Source organism: Rhea pennata, chromosome 14 (assembly GCF_028389875.1).
Source record: "Rhea pennata isolate bPtePen1 chromosome 14, bPtePen1.pri, whole genome shotgun sequence".
In the NCBI taxonomy this organism is placed as follows: Eukaryota; Metazoa; Chordata; class Aves; order Rheiformes; family Rheidae; genus Rhea; species Rhea pennata.
The window spans coordinates 16239262-16259744 of NC_084676.1; the positions used below are offsets into that span (position 1 = coordinate 16239262).

General features: G+C 46.4%; 1 protein-coding gene and 1 long non-coding RNA gene across 4 annotated transcripts; both read left to right on the forward strand.

Moving 5' to 3' along the window:
• The first annotated feature begins 13435 nt into the window (after positions 1-13435).
• LOC134146794 (uncharacterized) lies at positions 13436-15283 on the forward strand. Its single transcript, XR_009959890.1, has 3 exons — positions 13436-13536; positions 14479-14658; positions 15191-15283. It is a non-coding gene; the product is annotated as an uncharacterized LOC134146794 (long non-coding RNA).
• A 582-nt stretch (positions 15284-15865) lies between these two features.
• LOC134146793 (leukotriene C4 synthase-like) lies at positions 15866-19495 on the forward strand. Of its 3 annotated transcripts, none has more exons than XM_062587336.1 (5): positions 15866-16214; positions 17043-17125; positions 18054-18124; positions 18355-18442; positions 18845-19495. In XM_062587336.1, the coding sequence occupies exons 2-5, from the start codon at positions 17061-17063 to the stop codon at positions 18969-18971; spliced, it is 351 nt and encodes a 116-aa protein (XP_062443320.1). In that variant the 5' UTR covers positions 15866-16214; positions 17043-17060; the 3' UTR covers positions 18972-19495. The 3 variants fall into 3 exon arrangements, with proteins under 3 accessions (XP_062443320.1, XP_062443318.1, XP_062443319.1); XM_062587334.1 differs by having other exon boundaries at positions 15870-16214; positions 17026-17125; XM_062587335.1 differs by having other exon boundaries at positions 15870-16214; positions 17026-17125; positions 18361-18442.
• The last annotated feature ends 988 nt before the right edge of the window (positions 19496-20483 follow it).

The window sequence follows — 20483 nt, forward strand, 5'->3', positions numbered from 1 at the left end:
CGCACACGCCTCCCCCATTCTCTCTCGCAGGCCACCCTCTCCCAAAAAAGACCACATTCCTTCCTTCTACAACCTGCTGAATCACAGGGCGGGCGGGCGGCCCTGCAACCCTGTTCCTGCCTGTTCTGCTTTGTCATGGGAGGGACAGGACAGCTGTAAGTTAAAAAATACGTAAGCTGCTAAAAGTACATCCCCCCATTTTCGAGCGGTTTGAGCTTTGATAAAAGGAATACGCAATCAACACAAGACAGATAAATGACCGGAAAAAAAGAAAAAGAGAAAGGGAAGAGAAGAAGCATGCACAGAGATGTAAGTGCTTTGGCAGCTGAGAACATGGTATGTTTAGCGCAGTCTATGGAATGCCAGGGATAGGGGCGATGGAAAAAAGAGGGATGGCAGAGACCACACAGCAAACACGACATTGTCAAAGAAAACCATTTAGGTGCGTGCACGCTTGACCACAAGAGATTTGTCCAGATCCAGTGATAAACTCATGGGGAGCACGCTCGTCTCTGATTTTGGAAGCAGATTCTGAAAGACATGAAACGGGCAGTGTGGCTAAGCCAGAAAGGCCTGACGTTTAGGGTTCCCATTCAGAATACGTCACATTCAGAAGTACAAGGCAATCCCCAGTTTATGAGTGAATGGTGGCTTTAAATAACTGCACTGTAGGGGTGCTTTTCTTGCCCTGGCTGTTCCTCAGGTAGAGAAGTCCCTCCTGTTTTCAGCAGGTGCTTTCCACCCTTAATTCTCTCTAATGCACTGCCACACTGCTTGGGTTCTCCTTGTGTTTCAAGTATTAGTAGTAGATCTTTTCAGATCTCATTCTGCTCTGGAAAACTGGCAAGCAGTGAGTGGAAAATAAAGCAAGCCAGAAGTCGCAGGACATTAGTGACATTGCACTGACATACACGCAGATAACCAGCAGGAGAACGCTGACTTTTGCTCTTTCAAACTTTGAACTGCAGGAGGGAAGAGAAGCCTACATCTCTGTACAGGGCAATGTCCATGTGCTTTCCATGGAAAACACATTTCTTTACAATGAGATCTCTGGAGAGAATCCCTTCCAAGAAAAGAGCAGGGTAAGATACATTGCCATTATCAAAAGAGAGGGGCCCAAATGTCTAAACGAAAAAATGAAATCCTATCATTTTCAAAGATAATAACAGTGAATGTAAGAAATGTTATAAATTAATTGTGATAAGGGGAAGAGGTTAAGCAGCAACAGGGAGCAACAGCAAACCAGAGTCAGAGCACTAGCAGATGGATAGGAGGAGACAGGGAGACACAACAAGGAAGTGGAAGAAGATACGCAACCCATTGGATATCGTAAGGGCAGAAGAGGCTGGGAAAATGCCCTGTGAATAGGAACTTTACAGAAAACTTCTGGTACCCAGAAGCTCAGAAGTATCCAAGAAAAGACAAGAGATGCAACTTTGATCTTGACATAAGATAGGGAGATCCTGATGGTTTCCTTAGGTTGTATCACAGCTTTTACACCTCATACAGGCATTGCACCAGGTTGCTAGGCAGAGTTTGGTTCCAGCAGTGCCCCTTTCCACAGGCTGTTTCATGGACCAGACCTAGATTTGCTTGAGGATGTCCTTAGAATGTGCCAAGAACTGTGTCCTCCCTAACTTAACCCAACTTAACAGCATTTTTATCTGACCATAGCTGCTACATGTGCAACAAGAGTTGAACTCCAGGTGTCTTCTGGTGACTTGAGAGCTGTGTTTGGCTGTTCCCTCCCTGGGGAAATGCAGCATACCCTTTGGATGCAAACATAGTGCTATACTGCAGCCAGGTAAAGCTACAGGCTGCCAGCAACGATCACAAACTATCGCCTTCGTGGCCTAAGTGCATCAGTGACTCTCAAACTTTGTATCACAAAGGACGACATGATCATTCCGCTGGGAGCCATGACCCAGAGAGGGACTGTGATTTGTATTAGGAGTTTGGCCCAATGACAGTGCTGTGGTGAGACAGAGTCTTTCCGCTTTAGCTCACTCGTTTCAGAGGAGCCAAGGCTGATGAGAGCTGTACTCCGACAGCTGCTCAGTGGCTGTGGGGAAATGCACGGCACTCTCACTTCTAATTCCTCTGCAACTAGTGTTCATAGAGCAGCACAAAAATACCACAGGAACCAGTACCAACTTGCACTTGGCCAGCCAGGAGGTAATCTGGTTCAAGACTTGGTATTTTTATTTAGAGTTTTTCACTAAGGAAATTTTCAGTTATTTATTGAAAAATAAACATTTTCAATCCTCAGTGTCAAGTTACCAAATGTCTTAACTTTTCACAGTCTGATTGGGCCTATTTATTGGAAATAAAATTTCAACTCAAATGTAGAAAATTACAGGGGAAAAGAAGCAGTTAAATGGATTTATTAATTATGGGAGAGATGGACAGGAAAAATTCTCAACTGATTCGACCAAGGAATGAACATAGGAAGCCTCTTCTGCTCCCTCCTGAGATGTGACAGCTCCAGATCAGTGCAAGGCCCTGTGGCCAGGATCACTAAGGGAACCCACCCACCCTCACCCACATCACCCTGTAGCCCCAGGGGATGGGAACTCCGCCAACTCGGCATGAGAAACCAGGCTTTTGGAGCTGCATGCCCCCTGGGGTAACTGGCCTGCCTGTGGCACAGTATTGCCCTTGGCAGCTGGCCACCTCCCCTACCTTGTCGCCTTCTTAAAAGAGAGGCAGAAATAGCGCTAGGGCAGTTGCATTCCTCACATGCCGTGCAAACAGCACAAGGCTCCCTCACACCGCTGGCCTGCCCTAATCCCGACTTGCAGAAGTCAATAAACAGAGATTTAACAGCACTTAACTCCTGTGCAGAGCCTCCACTCTCCCATTTGCAAGGGACCTGCTCCTGGAGCTGATGAGACTGGAGGAGACAACTGTTTTGGTCATTTTGGGGGGCCTTTGTCCCTATCCGAACAACAAAGCCTCAACCTCTTATTTTAAGGAGAACTGAAACCCAGATGTGGGTAGTAGTCTGAACACAGGTGTCTGAACCTTTCTTCTTTTTTCACGCTTGGCTTTTCACACTGTTTTCACTTAGCCCTCACATGTGGTTTCATACGGAGCCCGTTCTTTGTATTATCAGTTTTCCACCCTCCATCTTCCTCCTTCCTCTGTGCTTTCACTCACACGGCTGCTTAGTGGCTTGAGTCAGGCACACACTTCATTGGATTTCAGCTGGATTAGCAGGACTGTCCTTTTTAGGAGCAACACAGATGCAGGTAAGCTTAAACTGCTTGTGAAACTGAATCTCTAAAACCCAGTTTCATTGCTGATGAATATAGATTTGTGCTAAAATACTTCACTGTGAATGAGAAGGGCTGAGGTGGGACATACATTTCATTTAGGTGTCCTTAGTATAGAACAGTATCTTCTGCAGCATGGCCCAAGTGGAAAACTGAATTGGCAACCACTTAAACTGCCATCGTTAACAAAAATTGGCTGTTAGAGCTCTGTAGGTCAGTACTGTGAAGGATGGACTTGCTTCCAAGAAATAGCTCTCCCAGGGAAAAACTCTTCATAGAAATAGCTTGAGATGCCTGAGGTGGGAGAGAGAGACAGTGCACATAGGTAGGGAGTGAATACCTGGGGTATTCACTGACCTAACTGAGCCTGGCAAGAAGGTACCGTGCTCATGCACAAAAACTTTCTGTTCCAAGGAGTGTCCGGGAAATCTTCAGCAAATTTAGGCTGAAGAATCCAGGCTGGGATTCCTGCCATGTGTAGGTAGGACACCACTTATTATACCTGGGGAGGCTGTGATGCCTACAAGGTAAAGCACCTCTAATGCATTTGCCAACCTTTGGCTGCTTGTGCATCTGGGATTTTCAGTATCATCTCCGCTTTCCCCCTTCTGATGTTTTTATTTTCTCATCTTATATGGTTATTACCCAAAAAGGTAATAACCTTTTGTTTGTTTGTTTGTTTGTTATTATAACAAGATTCTCTTTGTAAGCTGCAATGTCCAGCAGCTTATGTCCAATGTCCTTTTCCTTAAGGAAAGCGAAGAAGAGGAAGAATAAGATAAAAAAAAAAAAAAAAGAAGAAGAAAAAAAGGCACAGCACAATGGAGCGAAAGGCTTTCCTTCTCCGCATGTCTCTCCTGGGAAAGTGTCCTGCTGAAGGCCCAGCTGCTCAGATTTGCAGCTCCCCACTGCCTTCTAGTGGTAAAAATGCATCAAAATCTCCTTCCCAGCAGAGGCTTTTGCTCCCTTGCCAGCAGCCAGTGCTTGCGCTTGGCTGTGCAGTTTTGGGCCCGGTCTTGTGCCCTTCTTGGTGTCATCTGGCCCTCTCCTCCCTGCAGGAGGATTTCAATTTCTTATTGAACCTCCTGGTGTTTTCTGTAGAATATGGCTCCATCCTGTGCAGGAAGAGAAGATGGGGAATAGATAAATCTATAAAGTTTTGTTTTTTAAGGGTCTAATTCTCCCTTTGCCTCTAGGGATGAGACATGCCTCTGACATTTTTCTACCTTGTCAGGGCAGAGTGTCCATGCGGGAGCTGCTCACAGGGGCTCGCCACTTTTTGCAAACAGGACCATGTCTCTGGTGAGTAAAGTACAGATGCTTTGGAAGTTACTGCTTGCTATGGCTGCCCAGCATTAGCTGATTTGGAATGGGGAACAGATTTCCCTCCTTGGTTGCTGGGAGCAAAGCAGCCAGGGGTGAAGGCTTTATGGGATTTGCTGCTTTTTGTATTTGTGAGAGTAATCCCCTAGGAAAGGATTAGTTGCCAGGTCCCGAGGTGGTCCCTTAACTGCTTGTCCTCTGAAATCTAGAAGCAACATAGTCTTTCCTAATGACTTTTGTCTCAGTTGGAGCAGAGGGCTGCTAAGCCATGCTCCAGCTGGGAAAAGCAGCTATATCTGCATGAACACAGCAGCAGGACGGAGAGGAGGGCTGTAGTTAGCGCCTACTTCCAGCCCACTGCGTGGACTTGTATCCAGCAAAGCCAACATCAGCAGGTCTAACCTTGTGGTCTGTCTGAATTTTCTGTGGGAATTGTCTGCTTTTTCTTGCATCTTTCTGCAGCAGACAAAGCCAAGATGACATTACCATGCTGTATGCATTGCTCCATGATTTCAGTGATTACAGAGAAAGATTTCCTTTGGTTCACTAGTGCTCGTGTCAGTTTGAGCCCTTAGTGCTGCAAGGTGTGTACTATGGGGAGGTATAATTCTTTCACGAGAATATCTATGCTACAGTACTTGGTCCAGGAGCTCCCTGGAGCCCAGGGTAAACATGAGACCCAGTCCTGGGATCTGTTATTGTCTTTATAGACATTTGAAAACTCTTTCTGATGGATAGTATCTGGACCCTTCAAAGCAGAACAGCAGACCTGTTCTGCTTTGATCCTGTTAAGGATCAGGCAATATCCCTGTAAAGGCAGATGGCCCAGATGGAGAAAGCTGAGGCTGTCCCCATCACGGGCAAGTACCTGTGTCAGCTAGAGGCCTACTTTGGAGCTGCTTGTGCACTGCAAAGTGGAGATGAGGTGGCTAATGATTGGTTTCTCCCTTTATTAACGCTGGACACCTCTATTCATCCTGACTCACATCCGGGGAATGGTACAGCCCTTCCTCTCGGTGTATCTACAGAGTTCGTATCTTGCTGTTTGTTGGGGAGAATAAAGGAAATGATGCTTTACCGTTATTTCAGAAATCAAAGAACCTTTTTAAAGCAGATCTAGACAAGAATATATGAACTAAAGAAGATGTAAATGCAAATCTGGAATCTAATAAATTTCCTTCCGGTTCGAGTAAGGAGGGTGATTAACATGATCCAAAGGATGTGCTGTTTTTGCCATTCTTTGGCATTCTGAGGTTAGAATAACCCGTGTTTTTGGTGCAGCAGGCTGAGAAACTGGAAATTACTAAGAAAGCATAAACATAACAAGGCTGTTTTAATAATGTTTCCAGGGAAAAGGGTGAGTCACAGATTTAAAAGCAGCACTGTAGCTATGTGTATGTGAAACAAACCCTGTAGTATTCTCTACAGATTTAAAAGACACAGAAGCTTTCTTATGTAGAAACCCCAATGGAGCATGGAGGTGGGGACTGATTTCAGAACTGGTTGGCTATTAAAAAAGCAAACAGAAATCGAGGGATGAGAAGCCTCCTTTGATATATAGGCTGATAGGAAAGTGAAAATAGCCTGCAATCAGTTACAGAAAATGTCTGCTTGGCAGAAGAGTGAAAGGAATGGTTAGGTTACACAAGGGAAACATTACAGCCTTTGCTCTCTTTTTCAAGTGAAATCTCTTAGAGTTAGATCTTATCACTCAAGGTTTGAATTAATCATGGGTGAGTATTGTAACTGAAAAAAATAGAACAAATTAGAACGGCAAGCTGCTACTCAGCTCAATGGAAACATTAAAAAAATGAGGAAGAATGAAAAGACAGGTCTGAGTAAGATTGAATTAAAAATATCAGCTGTGCCTCAGGGAATGTTGCTGTTCTCAAACACAAATTCCAGAGTCCAAATTGTGGTGATTTATGCTCCTTTGGTTTAGTTTTCCATCAAGAAACAAGGCTAGCTCGGAGCTTGAATTCTTTCAGAGCATGTTAACCATGCCAAGATGAATAGGCTTGCAGCTGATCTGCCCCTCTTGTTTGCCTTCTTAGAAACTGTGGATTATAACAGTCCAGTGAAGTAGCACATAAGCTCACAATTTTTTTTTTTGAAACATTATTCTATATGTTTCTCTGTTAGCCTCTCCATTTTTACAAGTAGGATTTTTACAGTATGTGGAACTTGAATCAGTCACTGAGTTAGTTTATAAAAACGTATCATTATCTTCTTTTGATATTTTGGGACATTTTAATATTTGATTTGTCCTGACAAAAGGTGTATTTTTACCTGTCCATCAGCTCAATGACAAGGGCTTTTCCTCTTATTGCTGCTGAACAATCTATATCCAAAGTAAAAGCAGGCTGAGCTGCAAGCTCTCCGTAATGCTAGATAGATTTTTGTTAGAGGTTGTTTTCTGATACCATTTTACAAGATAGCAGAGAATCAGATAGATCCTCCTCTCTTTCTCAATATGAAGATGTAAATGTGAGGCAAACAGCAAAATCTCATTAAATGAAAGTTGTTCCTAATTGTTCACTAATTGTTAGAAACTGATTACCAGACCAAGGTCTGCTTTACATATCTTCATGGATTTTTTGATTTTATATGCATATTTTAATACATATATATGTATATGTATTTATGTATATATATATATGTATGATGTTAAAAAAGTATGTAGGGTTAAGAAAGGCTATATATGTGGTAAAGAAATTTAGTAGTATAAAAATATTAAATACTGAAAGAGTTGATCATGAGGCCTTTGGAAGGAATATGAACTTATCACTGGCGAAGAAGTAAGTGTTCAGCAAGTAATAGCTGGCTGTGTTAATCTATTGTAAATATTGAATCTGGTAGAAATTATAGTGGAAGATTTTTCTGTCTGCTTTAACAATAACCTAAACACTGGTCTCCTGAAAAGTTCCTTTCCAATGGACTGAATTGTATCTTCCTGTATAACCACTTCCTTCTATGGCAGAAGTTAAGAATTATACAAACTGGTCATATCGTAGTAAAACTTCTCCCAAAAGAATGCAATTAAGGATAACTCTGTAAGGATTTTACTGACTGGTTGACAGCTGTACAGCTGTAGATTGAAAAGAAAACTGCTTGGAAATAGGAGCAGCATTGTCTGTTGGTGTGTCTTTATATGAAAGGTGAGACTGATCCTTAAAGCTAGCATACAGTAAACTCCTTTGGAATGTGCATTCCGTTCTCTTGCCCATTTCCATTGTTACAGGTGAGTAGCTCAGAAGGAACCTACTTGTAGACAGCCCCAGGAGCTCTCTGGTTGCTTCACAACTCCTATCACTTTTGGTCTTGTCTGCACTGGAAATTTTGGCGGACAGGCCAACAGCTAACAGCAAGCAATTACTGGTTTGGTGATGTCGATGAATTAAAATCCTATTCGGTTGCCTATGCCCAGGCAATATCCTTGTAGTATTATATCAGCAAATGATAAGCAGTCATATAGATAAGAACAATGTTAATTTTCTTCTTGTGGCATGTGGCTTAGTGAAAGTGTTTTGAAATAGCTCATGAGACACCATTGCTCTTCTTTGGCAGTTGTAGAAATCTGAGCTTGAGTTTCTTTAAATCCTTTTCTACATTAATGTACTTTTTGTTTTTCATCTCTAGTGCTGTTATTCCTGTTGCCAAAAGCTTGGTTGTCGCACAGATACTGGAACTCTTTTGTTCACTTAAAGGGCAGGACAAATTATTCTTTGGTATTTGCAGAACTATAGCAACGGCCAAAAATTTAGGAAGGTTATTCTGCATGAGTAGACCAAGACAGTGAATAAAGTGAACAAGCTGTTACATGTAATCACTAAAACTTTAGAGTGTAACACTAGTTTGGGATCTCTGTAGATACTAAACAGAAAGACTAGATTGCAATGTAAAACAATGATGACCAGCTCTAACACCAGAGCTTTCAAATATGGAAGAGCAAGTTCCTGGAGTTGTGTGCTGTGCTTGTCTGCTTTGCCATGCCAGACCCCAGATCATACAGAAAAACAACTCTGATCATACATAAATAGAGGTGAATGCTATCTTTGCAGTGAGAAGCCTGGACAGCAGTAGGTATTGAGCAATAATTTTGGCACTGAAAATTTTGGTAATGGAAGTGGCTGACATCAAGACATGCAAAATTATCATGCAGCATTACAATCCTGCGCGACATGGAGGAGGTGGATGGATTCTAGAAAATGGGATTCCTCAAGTGTGATGGTATGGGCAGTGGGATCCATGTCCCAGTACTCTCCATCTTACTGATTGCTATCACACACGCAAATCAAAAAGAGCATATCTACATGTTTTGCAGACAATGTATTGAAGCGTGATGGCTTGTGAGGGATATGTATCAGCAAGGAAGCAAGATTTTCTCAAAACGTTTCCAGACTGGCATATTGATATTAACAGATGGGGAAGTAGCAACTGCAGTTCTTGGAATCCTGATCAAATCTGCCTTTTGTCTCCTTGGCTCGGGCAGTCAATGCACAGGCATTTGAGCAGAGAAAAAAATCATTTAACAGAGCTGAAGTTGCGAATATCATGCAGCATAACTCCACCAGCTATAGGACAGAGCAAGGTAACTCCTCAGTTTACTACACTCAACTGTGGTACTTCTGAGGGTGCAGTGATTGGTGGTCTCAAGGAAGGAGCTGACTTGGAATGGCTGATAGCTTCCAATGACAGCATATTGCTGGATGCTTTCCAGTTCTGCCATTCCGCTACCTGTCCAAATCCCTAGCATGCTGGTGAAAGTCTGCCTAAAATGTATGGGCAAACATTGAATGCACAGAGGTCTGTGAAACCATATCAGAAAACTAGAAGCAGTGGAGGACTACTTGTGATAAGATCTACAAGAAATCCTCAAACTACTGCATGTTATTTCTCCCCTTTTCTCTAGCAGAACTCCAGGGTACAGACAGTGCAGTTGTAATCAGGAGCTTGAATAGCTGCCCAAAGTCATTTGGTGAATCGTCTTCTTGTCAGAGCATTTATAGATGCCATCCATCACATCTCTAGGTTGTGAGAAGGCAGATGGCCTTGCACTGTCACATCACTTGAACTGCTATTTCAGCCTCCCTGTGGTTAAAAGCAGGAGTGTGCGGGCAAGCTTGGTATTTAGCAGTGCTTCTTACTGTTCTATTCTTTTACACAACTGCATCATGCAACCATTTCACACCCTAAAAATAAGCCCAGCTGTTTCTAAAGCAGTTCCTTTGGCCCAGGGTATGATTGGTCACTACTCTGCCTGCCAACCAGCTGTTTCTCACCTTTTGCAAAAGCTGTCTCTTCATGATGAGCTCATTAGTTGCTTCTCAGAGGTCTTCCTTGCCTGTAGGAAGAGCAAAATTTTCTAGCTTACAGCTCCCCTGAAGTCCTGGATCCCTGGGACACAAGACTCTACTTGCCAGGTCCTGGTCATGCACTGGCTTCTGTGAGCCAACACTGCTGGGGGCTGGAGAAGCCGCAGTCGCTCAGAAACTGTGCTCGCTGCCCAAGGCTGGTGCTGGAAGGAAGAATGATGCCAATATTTGCACCCAATGCAAATGGCATCTTGGGTGTGTGTGGGGGGTTTCCAGCCCCTTGAAAGGCCCTTCAGGAATAGCATCAGACTCACTTTGCAGGCCAGGCGCACAGACAGAAAGCAAAAGGCTCCAGAATGAGCCTTGGCTTCTGGAATCTTAAATGGTGCCTTCAACTTGAGACACTTGGGGTAGGAGTTGTTTCCCCTTACTGCTAGAGAGCAAAGCCAAGTCAGCTGTCTGGGCTCAGCTGTTTTAACAGCAGGGTGGAGGAGTCACACTCGTGCGGTGCTGCTCCCCGAGGACAGTCCTTGGAGCGGGGACACGCAGCTAACCGTGGCCAGCCGGCTCTCTGCCAGGCCTGTCGAGTACACCCAGGCCAGCTCGACCTTGGCCAGGCTCAGACCAAGTGCTCAGAAACAAAGGCAACGAGGAGGAATAACCAGTAAACAGAAACTCATCTGCTCCTGAGCTCGCCCTCTCGCCTGCGTGATGCTTGACTGCTGCCTGCTCCCTGACCATACGCCAGGAGGAGATTTGGAGACCAGCTCTGTTTAAGTTCTCCCTCGGAAGCAGAAGGGACAATGCCCTGTTCAAGTTTCTCTGGGCTTGGCTGTTTACATAACCCAGGCAGCCCCTCTGCACTGCTTGCTCGGCGTTAACAACCCTTCGTAAGGAAAAAGCCAAACACTGGTACCCTTGCCAGCATCCTCTGCCTGGGGCCAGGCTTGCCGCAGGCTCCGCGCCCTCCCCACCACCCCAATCCTTGGGCACATTGCTCATGGTGTCTTCCAGGCCCGAGAGCAGAGCAGTTCAAAGGACAACAGGCCAAATAATTTCCTGCTCTCCTCTGCAGTATCTTCCTTTGGTTCCCTCAAAGGCCGTATTTCAAAACCCTCAATGCTACTGACATCAATGTAGCTTTACAAAACATCTGTCTCCTAACGCGTCTGGATGTGCAACTCCAAGCATCTTCTTCGCTCAGTGCAGGCTCGTCGTGGTGTTCATGGTGGGAGCTCCTCCATGCTGGCGGCTGGAAAGGCTGCGGCGAGGACTGACAGCGAGGGCTTGAGCTCAAATGCAGCTCCCGCCCGGAAGGGAGCCCCCAGGGTGGGTTTTGCAGCTCTTCCCTGCACCGCTCTTTTCCCAGCAGCGCGATCCCAGGATCAGAGCTGGCAGCCCAGCCCTGGCGCGGCAAGAGGCCACCGGCAGCCCCCATCTGCACAGCGCTTCTCCTCCTGCGCATCTCACCGTAAAGTACCTCTTCTTCTCCCTCCCTGAAACCTCTCCTCTGATCCCCCCGGGAGAGGATTTTGGCATGAAAAGTTGCTGCAATGCTGTCGCGACCACTGCCCTCCCGACTGCCGCGGCTCTGTGGTTACGGCACCTCCCGCGCTCAGGCGAATTCCCCCTGCGGGCAGCCCAAGGGCTCCTCTGCTCACAGCGGACCTGGCATGAACACCAAACTCCTTTCTAAAAAACATCTTTTCCAAGCTGCCCTCACTCAGCCCCAACTGACCTCCTGCCGGATCTCATAACATGAGGGATGGCCGGTATCCGGCTTTCTGGCCCCGGCGAGATAAAGCACCGAAACAGCCTTATTTCACCACCCCTCTCATTCCGGGAAGGGGACGTTGCACTCCATCGCCTTTGATGTGTTCTGATGTGGCCCGTAGCTTTGTAATTTCTTTCTGTGTCATTAGAGGATAATGCTAAGTGTGTGTTAACATAAGAGCTGCTAAAGATGTTTGAAAGGCCTGTTTGTCCCTCAGTACGGGAAATCGTCTCCTTCCTGCCCTGTGCACGTCTCACCCCAGAGGCTCAGCCCTGTTCTAGCTAGTCAGAAGTGCAGTTGCCCTTTTGGTGTTGTTTTTTTTCTTTTATTTGCTATTTCTGACATTTTTTGCTGAAAAGGGAAAAGGAAAATCAGCAAAACACCTGGACAGAACTGGCTCCATGTAACAGTATTATGAGACAAGGCAGGCCAACGAGAAGGTTTAAATTTCTCTGTTTTAATATTCTTAACAGATGTTAGCCATAAAAGAATGTTGTTATTCATTTACACATGTGAGTGCCTTTTGATGATGAATTGATGGGAGCATTCTCGCATTGCTTTTATATTGACATCCCCACTAGCCAGATTTAGTCTGTATACAGATAAAGGAAACCAAACTCCTTTAGAAGGAAGGCTTACAAAATTTCCCCAAGTTATCCCGAAATAGGATACTCATCTCTATAATTTTCCAAAGCCTTGGCCTTCTCTGAAAGTTTTTCCCATTTTATCTTTAAAACGAAACTTCCCGCCATCACTGGAGAAGCACTTCATGTTTCAATGAGATGAAAAAGAGCATCAGTGGGAATGACTGACCGTGGTCTTGTTTCATGCAGTGGCAACATTCAAGCAGAGGGTGAAAGCAGCTCATGAAAGATTGTTTTGGCCCTTAACAATTTTTCTATGAATAATCATTTGGGAACATAGCTTATTTATGTGACCTCTTTGATATGCCCCAGATCAGGCAATCTCAGGAATATCTGTTTTACGTCAGCCTAGATCAACAGGCTAACACACATCTCCAATATATACTGGGTTTCTATACCAAGTGATTCTACACATGATGTCTTTCTCAGCCTGAATGTTGCTGACAAAACCAACCATCTGCTATTTTACTTTCTGAAAGGAAGATCTGTGTAGACTAGGGACACAGCCCATGGTAACTCTTCTCATGCAAAATTTTTAAGGCTATGCCAAGCATAGAGAAGCCAGGGCTCATGCCAGAGCCACAGCGCCCAAGAGGCCTGAGCCAGCTCGCACCTTCCTGGGAGTGCGGTGGGAGCAGCAGAGCCAAAATTGCCTACAACTGTCCCCATTTCCTAGGAATGGCCAAACACAGCTGGCTTCATGGTGATAATGGATGAAATCATGGAGAGCTGTCTTCTTGCTATGTTTTTAGCTTCTGTCCTTTCCCTTCCAGCTGCAAAATCCACAAATTCCAAGAACAAACATTGGGCTGAGTTATAAGAAAGTCCAGCTGGGAAAGGAAACAGTGGCAGGGTTTTGCATCTTCACTGCCCCTACCTAAAGGAGCTGTTGCCCAGGCTGAGGTGCTGTGGGATGTGCCCTTTTTAATTCTTTTGAACTGAAAGAAAAACAACCTTTTCTCCTATGTGACTTTTAATTCTTTTGAATTAAAAATTATTCTTTTTTTTTATGTGGCTTTTAGAAAAAACGCTAACTGTTCCCAACTGCGGTTCCACTATCACAGCTTTGAATGTACTCACTGGCTGCAAAAGGATTTGAAGGGAAAGGAGGCACAAGTGCTAACTGTGAAAAGATTAGAAAATATTTGTCTGTTTTTACAATACGTTTGGAAGGACAAGGAGCCTCCCTGCTTCCCAGCTGAAGGGTAAGCTGCTGCAATGCAAAATGTTTCCTCTTCCACTAATAAAGTCCAGCCCATAACGTGGCTTGACTCCGGGCTGCTGCCGCCTTTTCCTTCCCCTCTGCTGCCCATAGGCACTGTATACCGTGCAGCTGCTCACAGCTCCCCCGGTTGTGAGCTCATTTTTCTTGTGAAGATCATTTTTAATCCGGATTACTGTTGCAACCCTGCTCACGCTGCAGCCCTACCGGTCACGATTAGGAGGCATAACGGACAAAAGGTTGCAGGAAGAGGAGGTGGCAGAGTGATGCTAGCAGCAGGCCATAGAGAGAAATACCTCCAGCGGTGTCTCTGGAAGGGGCGATGGTTTTGCAATGCGCTTATTCTGGTGTCACGGTGTCACGGCAGACGGCTGACAGCAGCAGTGATGCCTTGTTCCCCTGTGCCCCGGCCCAGCTGCACCTTCCTGCCCCTTCCCTGCGCAGAGCAGCAGGGCACACGTTCGGCTCAGCGAGCCAGCTGCAGAAGAACCATGCTCTTCTCGTCACCCGGTTAGTTTTCTGGCAGACCAACACCTTGAGCCGAGTCACCACGTGGTCGTGTAGTCACCTGGGCAGCTGTAAACGGAGGGCAGGAAGGTGGCGGAGGCCGGAGACGCGAGGGGACCGTGTCCTCCAGCCGGAACCCGCTGCCGATGGCTCGATGGACCCTGCGGGGCTGCCGATAGCTGGTGGACGTCATCCACCAGTCACTGTCAGCAAGCGCGTTCAGTGCTGGGGAAGGAAGGGGCTTGTACCCACCCCTTGCAAACGCGCAGTGAGAAGGGAAAATACCTGCAGTTCTAATGGTGGCAGGTGGGGACGAGGAAACCTTGTGCCCTCCAAGAGGTAGAGACAGCCTGAAAAACTAGGCTCATGGGGGAGGGATGGGGAGAAAAGAATGTGATATCTGTGTTTATTTGTTCAGGTTTCTACTTGCCTTGTTATATTTCGACTGGACTGGATGATACGAGAAATGTCCTGTGCTTAAGGATGCCTTGGGAAGCGGGAGCGCCCTGCGTGAGCCTTCACAGCTCCTCCTGGCCAGGCTTTCTTTGCACACATTGGATGCTTTCGACTCACATTGTGCTGCGCTGTAGTCTGAGGTGTAAGCACGGCTCTTTTTTGCTCAGTTGTTTTGCCCTATATATACAAACATTGTTTTCGCTAGCAGGCTCTAGTCATACAAGGAGCTGAAGGAAAAACAAACTTTGTTGAGCACTGGGAGACCTCTGCCCTTGTAACGCTGACACAGGAAAGTCCTTCAGTTCTTTGACAGTCAAGCTGGAGAACACAAAACACAATGTTTCTCGTATTCTAAGCAGTTGCTGAAATGAAAAAGGATCAGTTCTGATATGAAACTATTAATGTTACATGTGATGCTTGAAAAATGGTGGCATCTGTGTTTGGTATTTGGAGAAATACCAAGCCGGGACATTGTTAGAGCCTCTTTGATTGTCTTTGTCCCTTGTAGGGAGGCAAAAAGTGAACCAGCTTCTTGTTTCCTAGAAAGTCTATCAAAAACATCAGATCTACCATATAATTTCTGGAAACTGTTTGAGTCTGGTATTGTTTTCTCTGCTGAAGGAATTTAAGGATCTCTTTGTCTTAACCTGCTTTTATTTTCCCCTGGGCTAAAGAGAAAATTCTTTGGATGAATGGAGAGGAAGGAAACCAAGCAGGGAGTGTGACCACTCGGAGCGGTCCGGTTTTGCGCTGTTAGACGGATGTTAACATGGTAGGTTACTCCCGGCATTCACGCGTGAAAGCACCATTGTCTTTCTGCTGAATCCTGATGAATTCTGCAGGTTTTACCTGCGCAAAAATCTCACTGCTGTTTGCTATGAGCGTTATTTTGGCTGAGGATTGATCAGAGGACTCAAATGCATAGTTCCTAACCTTTCTGGTAGGAGCACTGCCTCTGAAACCCTCTCAGTGTCTTTGACCGTCGTTCTGCAGCACTCATCCCTAAAAGCATTCCCTAAAGCAGAACGGTGCAAGACAGAGCTCTTGCTTCTATGCTTTTTTCTGTCCTATCTTCCAGTTGCAGTGGCATTTTCATTTGGGAGCTTTCATTGCTGCAGTTTCTGTGTGATGGCAGTAAGTCTTGCACGGTGCCCATGCCACACGTCTTGGTGCCGAGTGACATTCAGCGAAACGCAGTGATCCCTGACACTCGGGCAGTTTGTAACACACGTGTGCAGAACAGCCCAAGTGGGGCCGCACTTTCCCACGCAGCATCAGCAAGAAAGATGTGCCGTGGAGCTTACTAGGAGCGTTTTTAAACCAGCTACCGCAGCGGGAGTGACTCCTGGGCTGTTAAGATTTGTTCCCCCACATGGCAGCTAGTTTCCTTCTCTTATCTCTCATGTTAGTTCTCTACAGGCTTTCCGACTTCCTCACAACACATTCCTGGAAAAGAGAGGGTGGGAACAGAAATACTACATAAACCCTCTCTCTGTCGCTTCACATTGCCATTGTGCCTAGAGTAACAGGCAAGCCAGAACCCTTCTGGTTTTACACACTGCATACAAATCTTCCCTGTTTGATTAGAGCAAACCTTTGCTGCCAGGAAATCAGGCTTTCTGGGGTGTGGAAGAGGCAATATGCTGGATCAGATTCATCTGCTGGCTGCTGTCACAATTCTGGGAGTCCTGGAGCAAGGTAGGACCATCCTATGCACATGCCCTAGCACTGGCTGGGTCAAGCTACCATGTGTCCACTGGCTGCATTTCATTTCTGCTGTTGCTCTGCTACCACCCTGCTTTTCAGACAGTGGCCTGATAATTAATCTGCTTTTTGAAATTCAACAAAATGAGTCTTTAGACCAGTCTCAGAGATATCTTTCCTCTGAACTGACATCCTTTCTCAGTTTAGAAATTTCTTGGTAGATCTCTTCTGAAAATGTAGTATTTCATTGCTGGATAAGCAGGCTCACAGTGGTTCCCAAGGTTCACGTAGACTTTAGAATAAAAAGAGCACTGCAGCTCTGGAAGGGGGAGCAGCAGGATGTGGTAGGTCTCAAGGAATAGCTCTCAACCATGGTTCCACATTGCATGGCTGTGTAACTCGTATCTGGGTGGCTTCTCTGAGCCATCAGTTCCCTACTCAGATATAAGGATTTAGAAGAGAAAAAAAATTAAGATTTTTAAAAAGCTAAAACTGTCAGCAAAGAAATGCATCTAAATTGTATAACAATTTCTATTGATAATAGCCAACCTGTTAATTATGTAACCAGAAACCAGATATCTGCTGATTATACATGACTGCACTGTCCTTGCTTGACTGTCATTGGGTCATTCCTTTCCTGTGTCTGAAACTTCGCTGGCATATTTACCCAGCTTTCTCTGCTACATAGGGGTACAAAGTTAAGAGGGGGCTGCATTATCTGCCTCTGTCCCTCACAGGCTTCTGGTCCCACTAGGCCCTGCCAGATGACTGACTCGTGTTTTTTTTTTTCTCTCTCTCACTGCAGCCTACTTCTTCCTCCAGGTGATCTATGCTAGGCGGATGTTTGGCATTTCTCCTCCAAAGATCTCAGGCCCACCTGAATTTGAAAGGATCTTTCGAGCACAGTAAGAAACTTCTCTTATGTTTTTTAGACCTCATGTGCAATTTCTGCATGGCCATTCATTTCTGGCTGGAGTAATTCAGCAGTTACCCACTTCCCTCAGGGTTATATTAATGAATGTAAGAATCAGCATTGGAACTGTGTTGGCTCATGAGTCCTAAAGACACTGGTCATTGCTGATAGAAACCACACCAATCTTTGCTGTGGAGAGAAGGGCTGCGAATGATAGTTATTGGTACCTGAGTCATAGGATGGTTTTAGGCAAGTGCTGTCAAAGCCTCAGGCAGTTTCAGGACTGCTCTCACCTCCACTCACAGGTATGTACAAGCTCCCAGAGAGCTCTCAGCTGGGGCAGGGAGGGGATTGCCGGAATCCAGCATCCCTGTGGCAACTTCTGTGCCATGGATGCAGCTGCAGAGCAGGGCAGAGAGGAGGGAAGTTTCCACTTTTGCTTTAGCTGAGCAGCACAAAGAGGGGATGAGGATCAGGATCTGACCAGCCATCACCTCCTCTGCTCCTTTGTCAGCCTAGGCACTTTCAACTTGATCTCACGTCCATTGCCTTTGCCTTTGGGTAAACAGGCACAGCTGTACAGACAGTCCTGCCAGCTAAGGGCTCCCTCGCACTCCTGCGTGAAGCCCAAGCTGCTATGGCCTTATCTGTATAAACTGCACCTTCTTCTGATTGTGTACATGGGCTGGTGGGGAGGATCTTGACACTGAGACCTCATCTCTGGGCCTCAGGCTGCTCTGAGTCCCTCATGACAGGACCTACTCCTCTAGCACCTGGAGCTTTGGGTCCCTGCTATCTCTCCAGCACTTCATCTCTGGCAGTTTGCTTGAGACTTCATGGCTCGTACTGTTGGGTTTAAGCTGCAAAAAGAAAGAAAGATCTCCTTTTCCCTTGTTTATGACCTTCCTCTTTCCTACCAGGGTGAATTCCTCTGAGTATTTTCCCATTTTCCTGGCACTCCTGTGGCAGGCTGGCCTCTTCTTCCATCAAGGTGAGAATGGCCCATTACCTGGTTTGATGCTGGATCTGTTCCCCTTAGCATGTCAGGTCCTCAGGACCTGCTCACCTTCTGAACAATAAACTAGGTGGTAATTCTGTCTCTAATGGGACCGTAGAGCTGGAGGACACAAAGCCTCTCCCGCTCCACTCTTGGGCCACCTACTTGGCTTATAGTAGCTCTAAAAAGCCTTTGGATTCGGTCACTGTCATTTCTCGTCTCAGTTGCAGGTCTGGCCGCAGCCTTGGGTCTGCTCTATCTCTGCTCTCGCTACTGCTACTTTATGGGATATAGAGCGTCGTCTTCAGAAAGGTAAAGACTTGCCTGATAAGCAGTAGCCCCTGGAGTTTCTAATTTGGGAGCATTGTGTGCATTAGGAAGGGGGGCTCAGGACTCCCTCTGCCTGTTCAGGCTGCTTCAGAGCCCCAGAATGAATCAGCCCTGCCAGAGCTCTCCCTGAAGCATAGTAAGAGCTTGGCACACAACAGGGGCCTGAGAGACAGATACAGGGCAAAAGCAGAGCTGCTCTGAGCCCATGCAGATGTGTGTACTCCCTTCAGGCAGGAGCAGGGTGCGGGACCCCATGCAGGGGACATGGGACAGTCACGGGCTGCCATTGCACGCAGCCTTCTCCCGGCTCTCTGGGGAGGACAGTGCTGTTCTTGTGCGGGAGCAGCGGCGTTCGGTCTCAGCACGCTTTCTCTCTCCTGCCAGGCTTGCCCCCATATATTTTGGCACCGGAGTTCTCTGGGTCCTCGTTGCAGTGGCAGCTGTGGGCCTCTCGCACTTTTTCCTCGCTCACTATGTGGGGCTGAACATCCTGCGGCTGCTCACCGCGTGACACGTGCCTCGGCTCTCGGAGGTGTCCGCTCCGAGTCCTGCTCCCCCTGGCCTCACGGTAACAGGCTGGCTGCACCTGGTATTGCCCCCAGTGACAAATGCACCCTTGCCAGAGTTTTCATAAGCTCCTTCCCTGCTGCTCAGCACTGGCAAGAAGCACTGAGATACTTGGGAGGTATTTTTCCCCCACAGCACTATTTATGCCAAGTGCTCCATGTCTGAGCAACACCTAAGCCAGGCATTTGTCTGAAACCACCTGTGGGCTGGAGCGTAACAAGAGAGATGAGGGATGAACGGGGTGGCCACAAACATATTAACGGCTGTGCTGTGCGAAGCACCAGCCTGCAAATCGACAGCACCAAAGAGAGTTTGTTAATGCCGCTATAATGGTTGTTAATACTGCCCACGGATGATACGGTAAATCAGACTGAGCAAACCTGTAACCACTACTGCATATATAATTTTGAATATTCCTGAGCCACAGCATGTATGACACCTACTGCCAATAAAAGGCACTAAGCTTGCTGTGCTGTTTTTCTCCTTGTGCATCCACATCTAGCACAGAATGAAAACTTGCCTATGGGCTTGGAGCACCAGGCTGCTGCCTCGGTTTCCCTGATGCACAGTGCGATGCAAACTGTGAGCATATGTCCTGTGGGAGAAGTATTCAGAGCACTAGTAGCAATAAGATAATTTTGAGAGGTGCTGAGCTCTGGAATTCAGGGCTGATTTCCTCCGGAGCAGTGGCACTTCGCACCGAACGGTCACTCCGGCTGGCGGTGGGGGGGGGGTGTCAGGTGCTTAGACTTCCCTCTAATTTAGCCCCTCTGCGACCAGAAGGGATGGATTTTCAGAGGAGCTCAGCATTCAAAATGCTGATCCTTTTGGCCATCAGTCCTCTCACATTTGCAACACAGCCTAGAAAACACCAGAACTGCCCTGTGTTATATCCCCGAGGGACTTCACATCGCGTCCAGGAGCAAAAACAACTGCATTAATGTGCTGACAATTTAACCATGATCTAAAGCCTGCCTTCCTCTCCTCCCTTCTCTACTATCTTATCTTAGGTGGTAAGAACAAAAGGAGGGGTTTTTTGGAAGTGATTTTCACATTGTTTTCATTTCCTTCCCCGCATTTTAATTGCCCAGCGCAGCAAAGCCCCCCGGCCCGCTTCCCTTTCTGGCTCTCCTGCCTTGCATTGGTGTTGCCAAGTAAGTTGGCAAATGTTGCAGGGGAAAGCTTAAATCCAAACAAAAATAACTGTACAGCACTCATCTGTCTGAAGTTTTCAGCACAGTGGGGCCCCATCTTCACAGGAGTCCCCAGATGTCACAGCAATATAAACAACAACATAACTCCTTCTAGCAACTTTGGTAAAACACTGAGTAGTGTTTAACCCTGGCTGTGCCTGGGGTTAATACATCCCTCCATCTCCTAAAGTTCATTCCTAGTCCTTGCATTTTTTTCACCAGCATAAGCAATCACCTCCCAGAGAGTCAAAGCAGAGTGACCA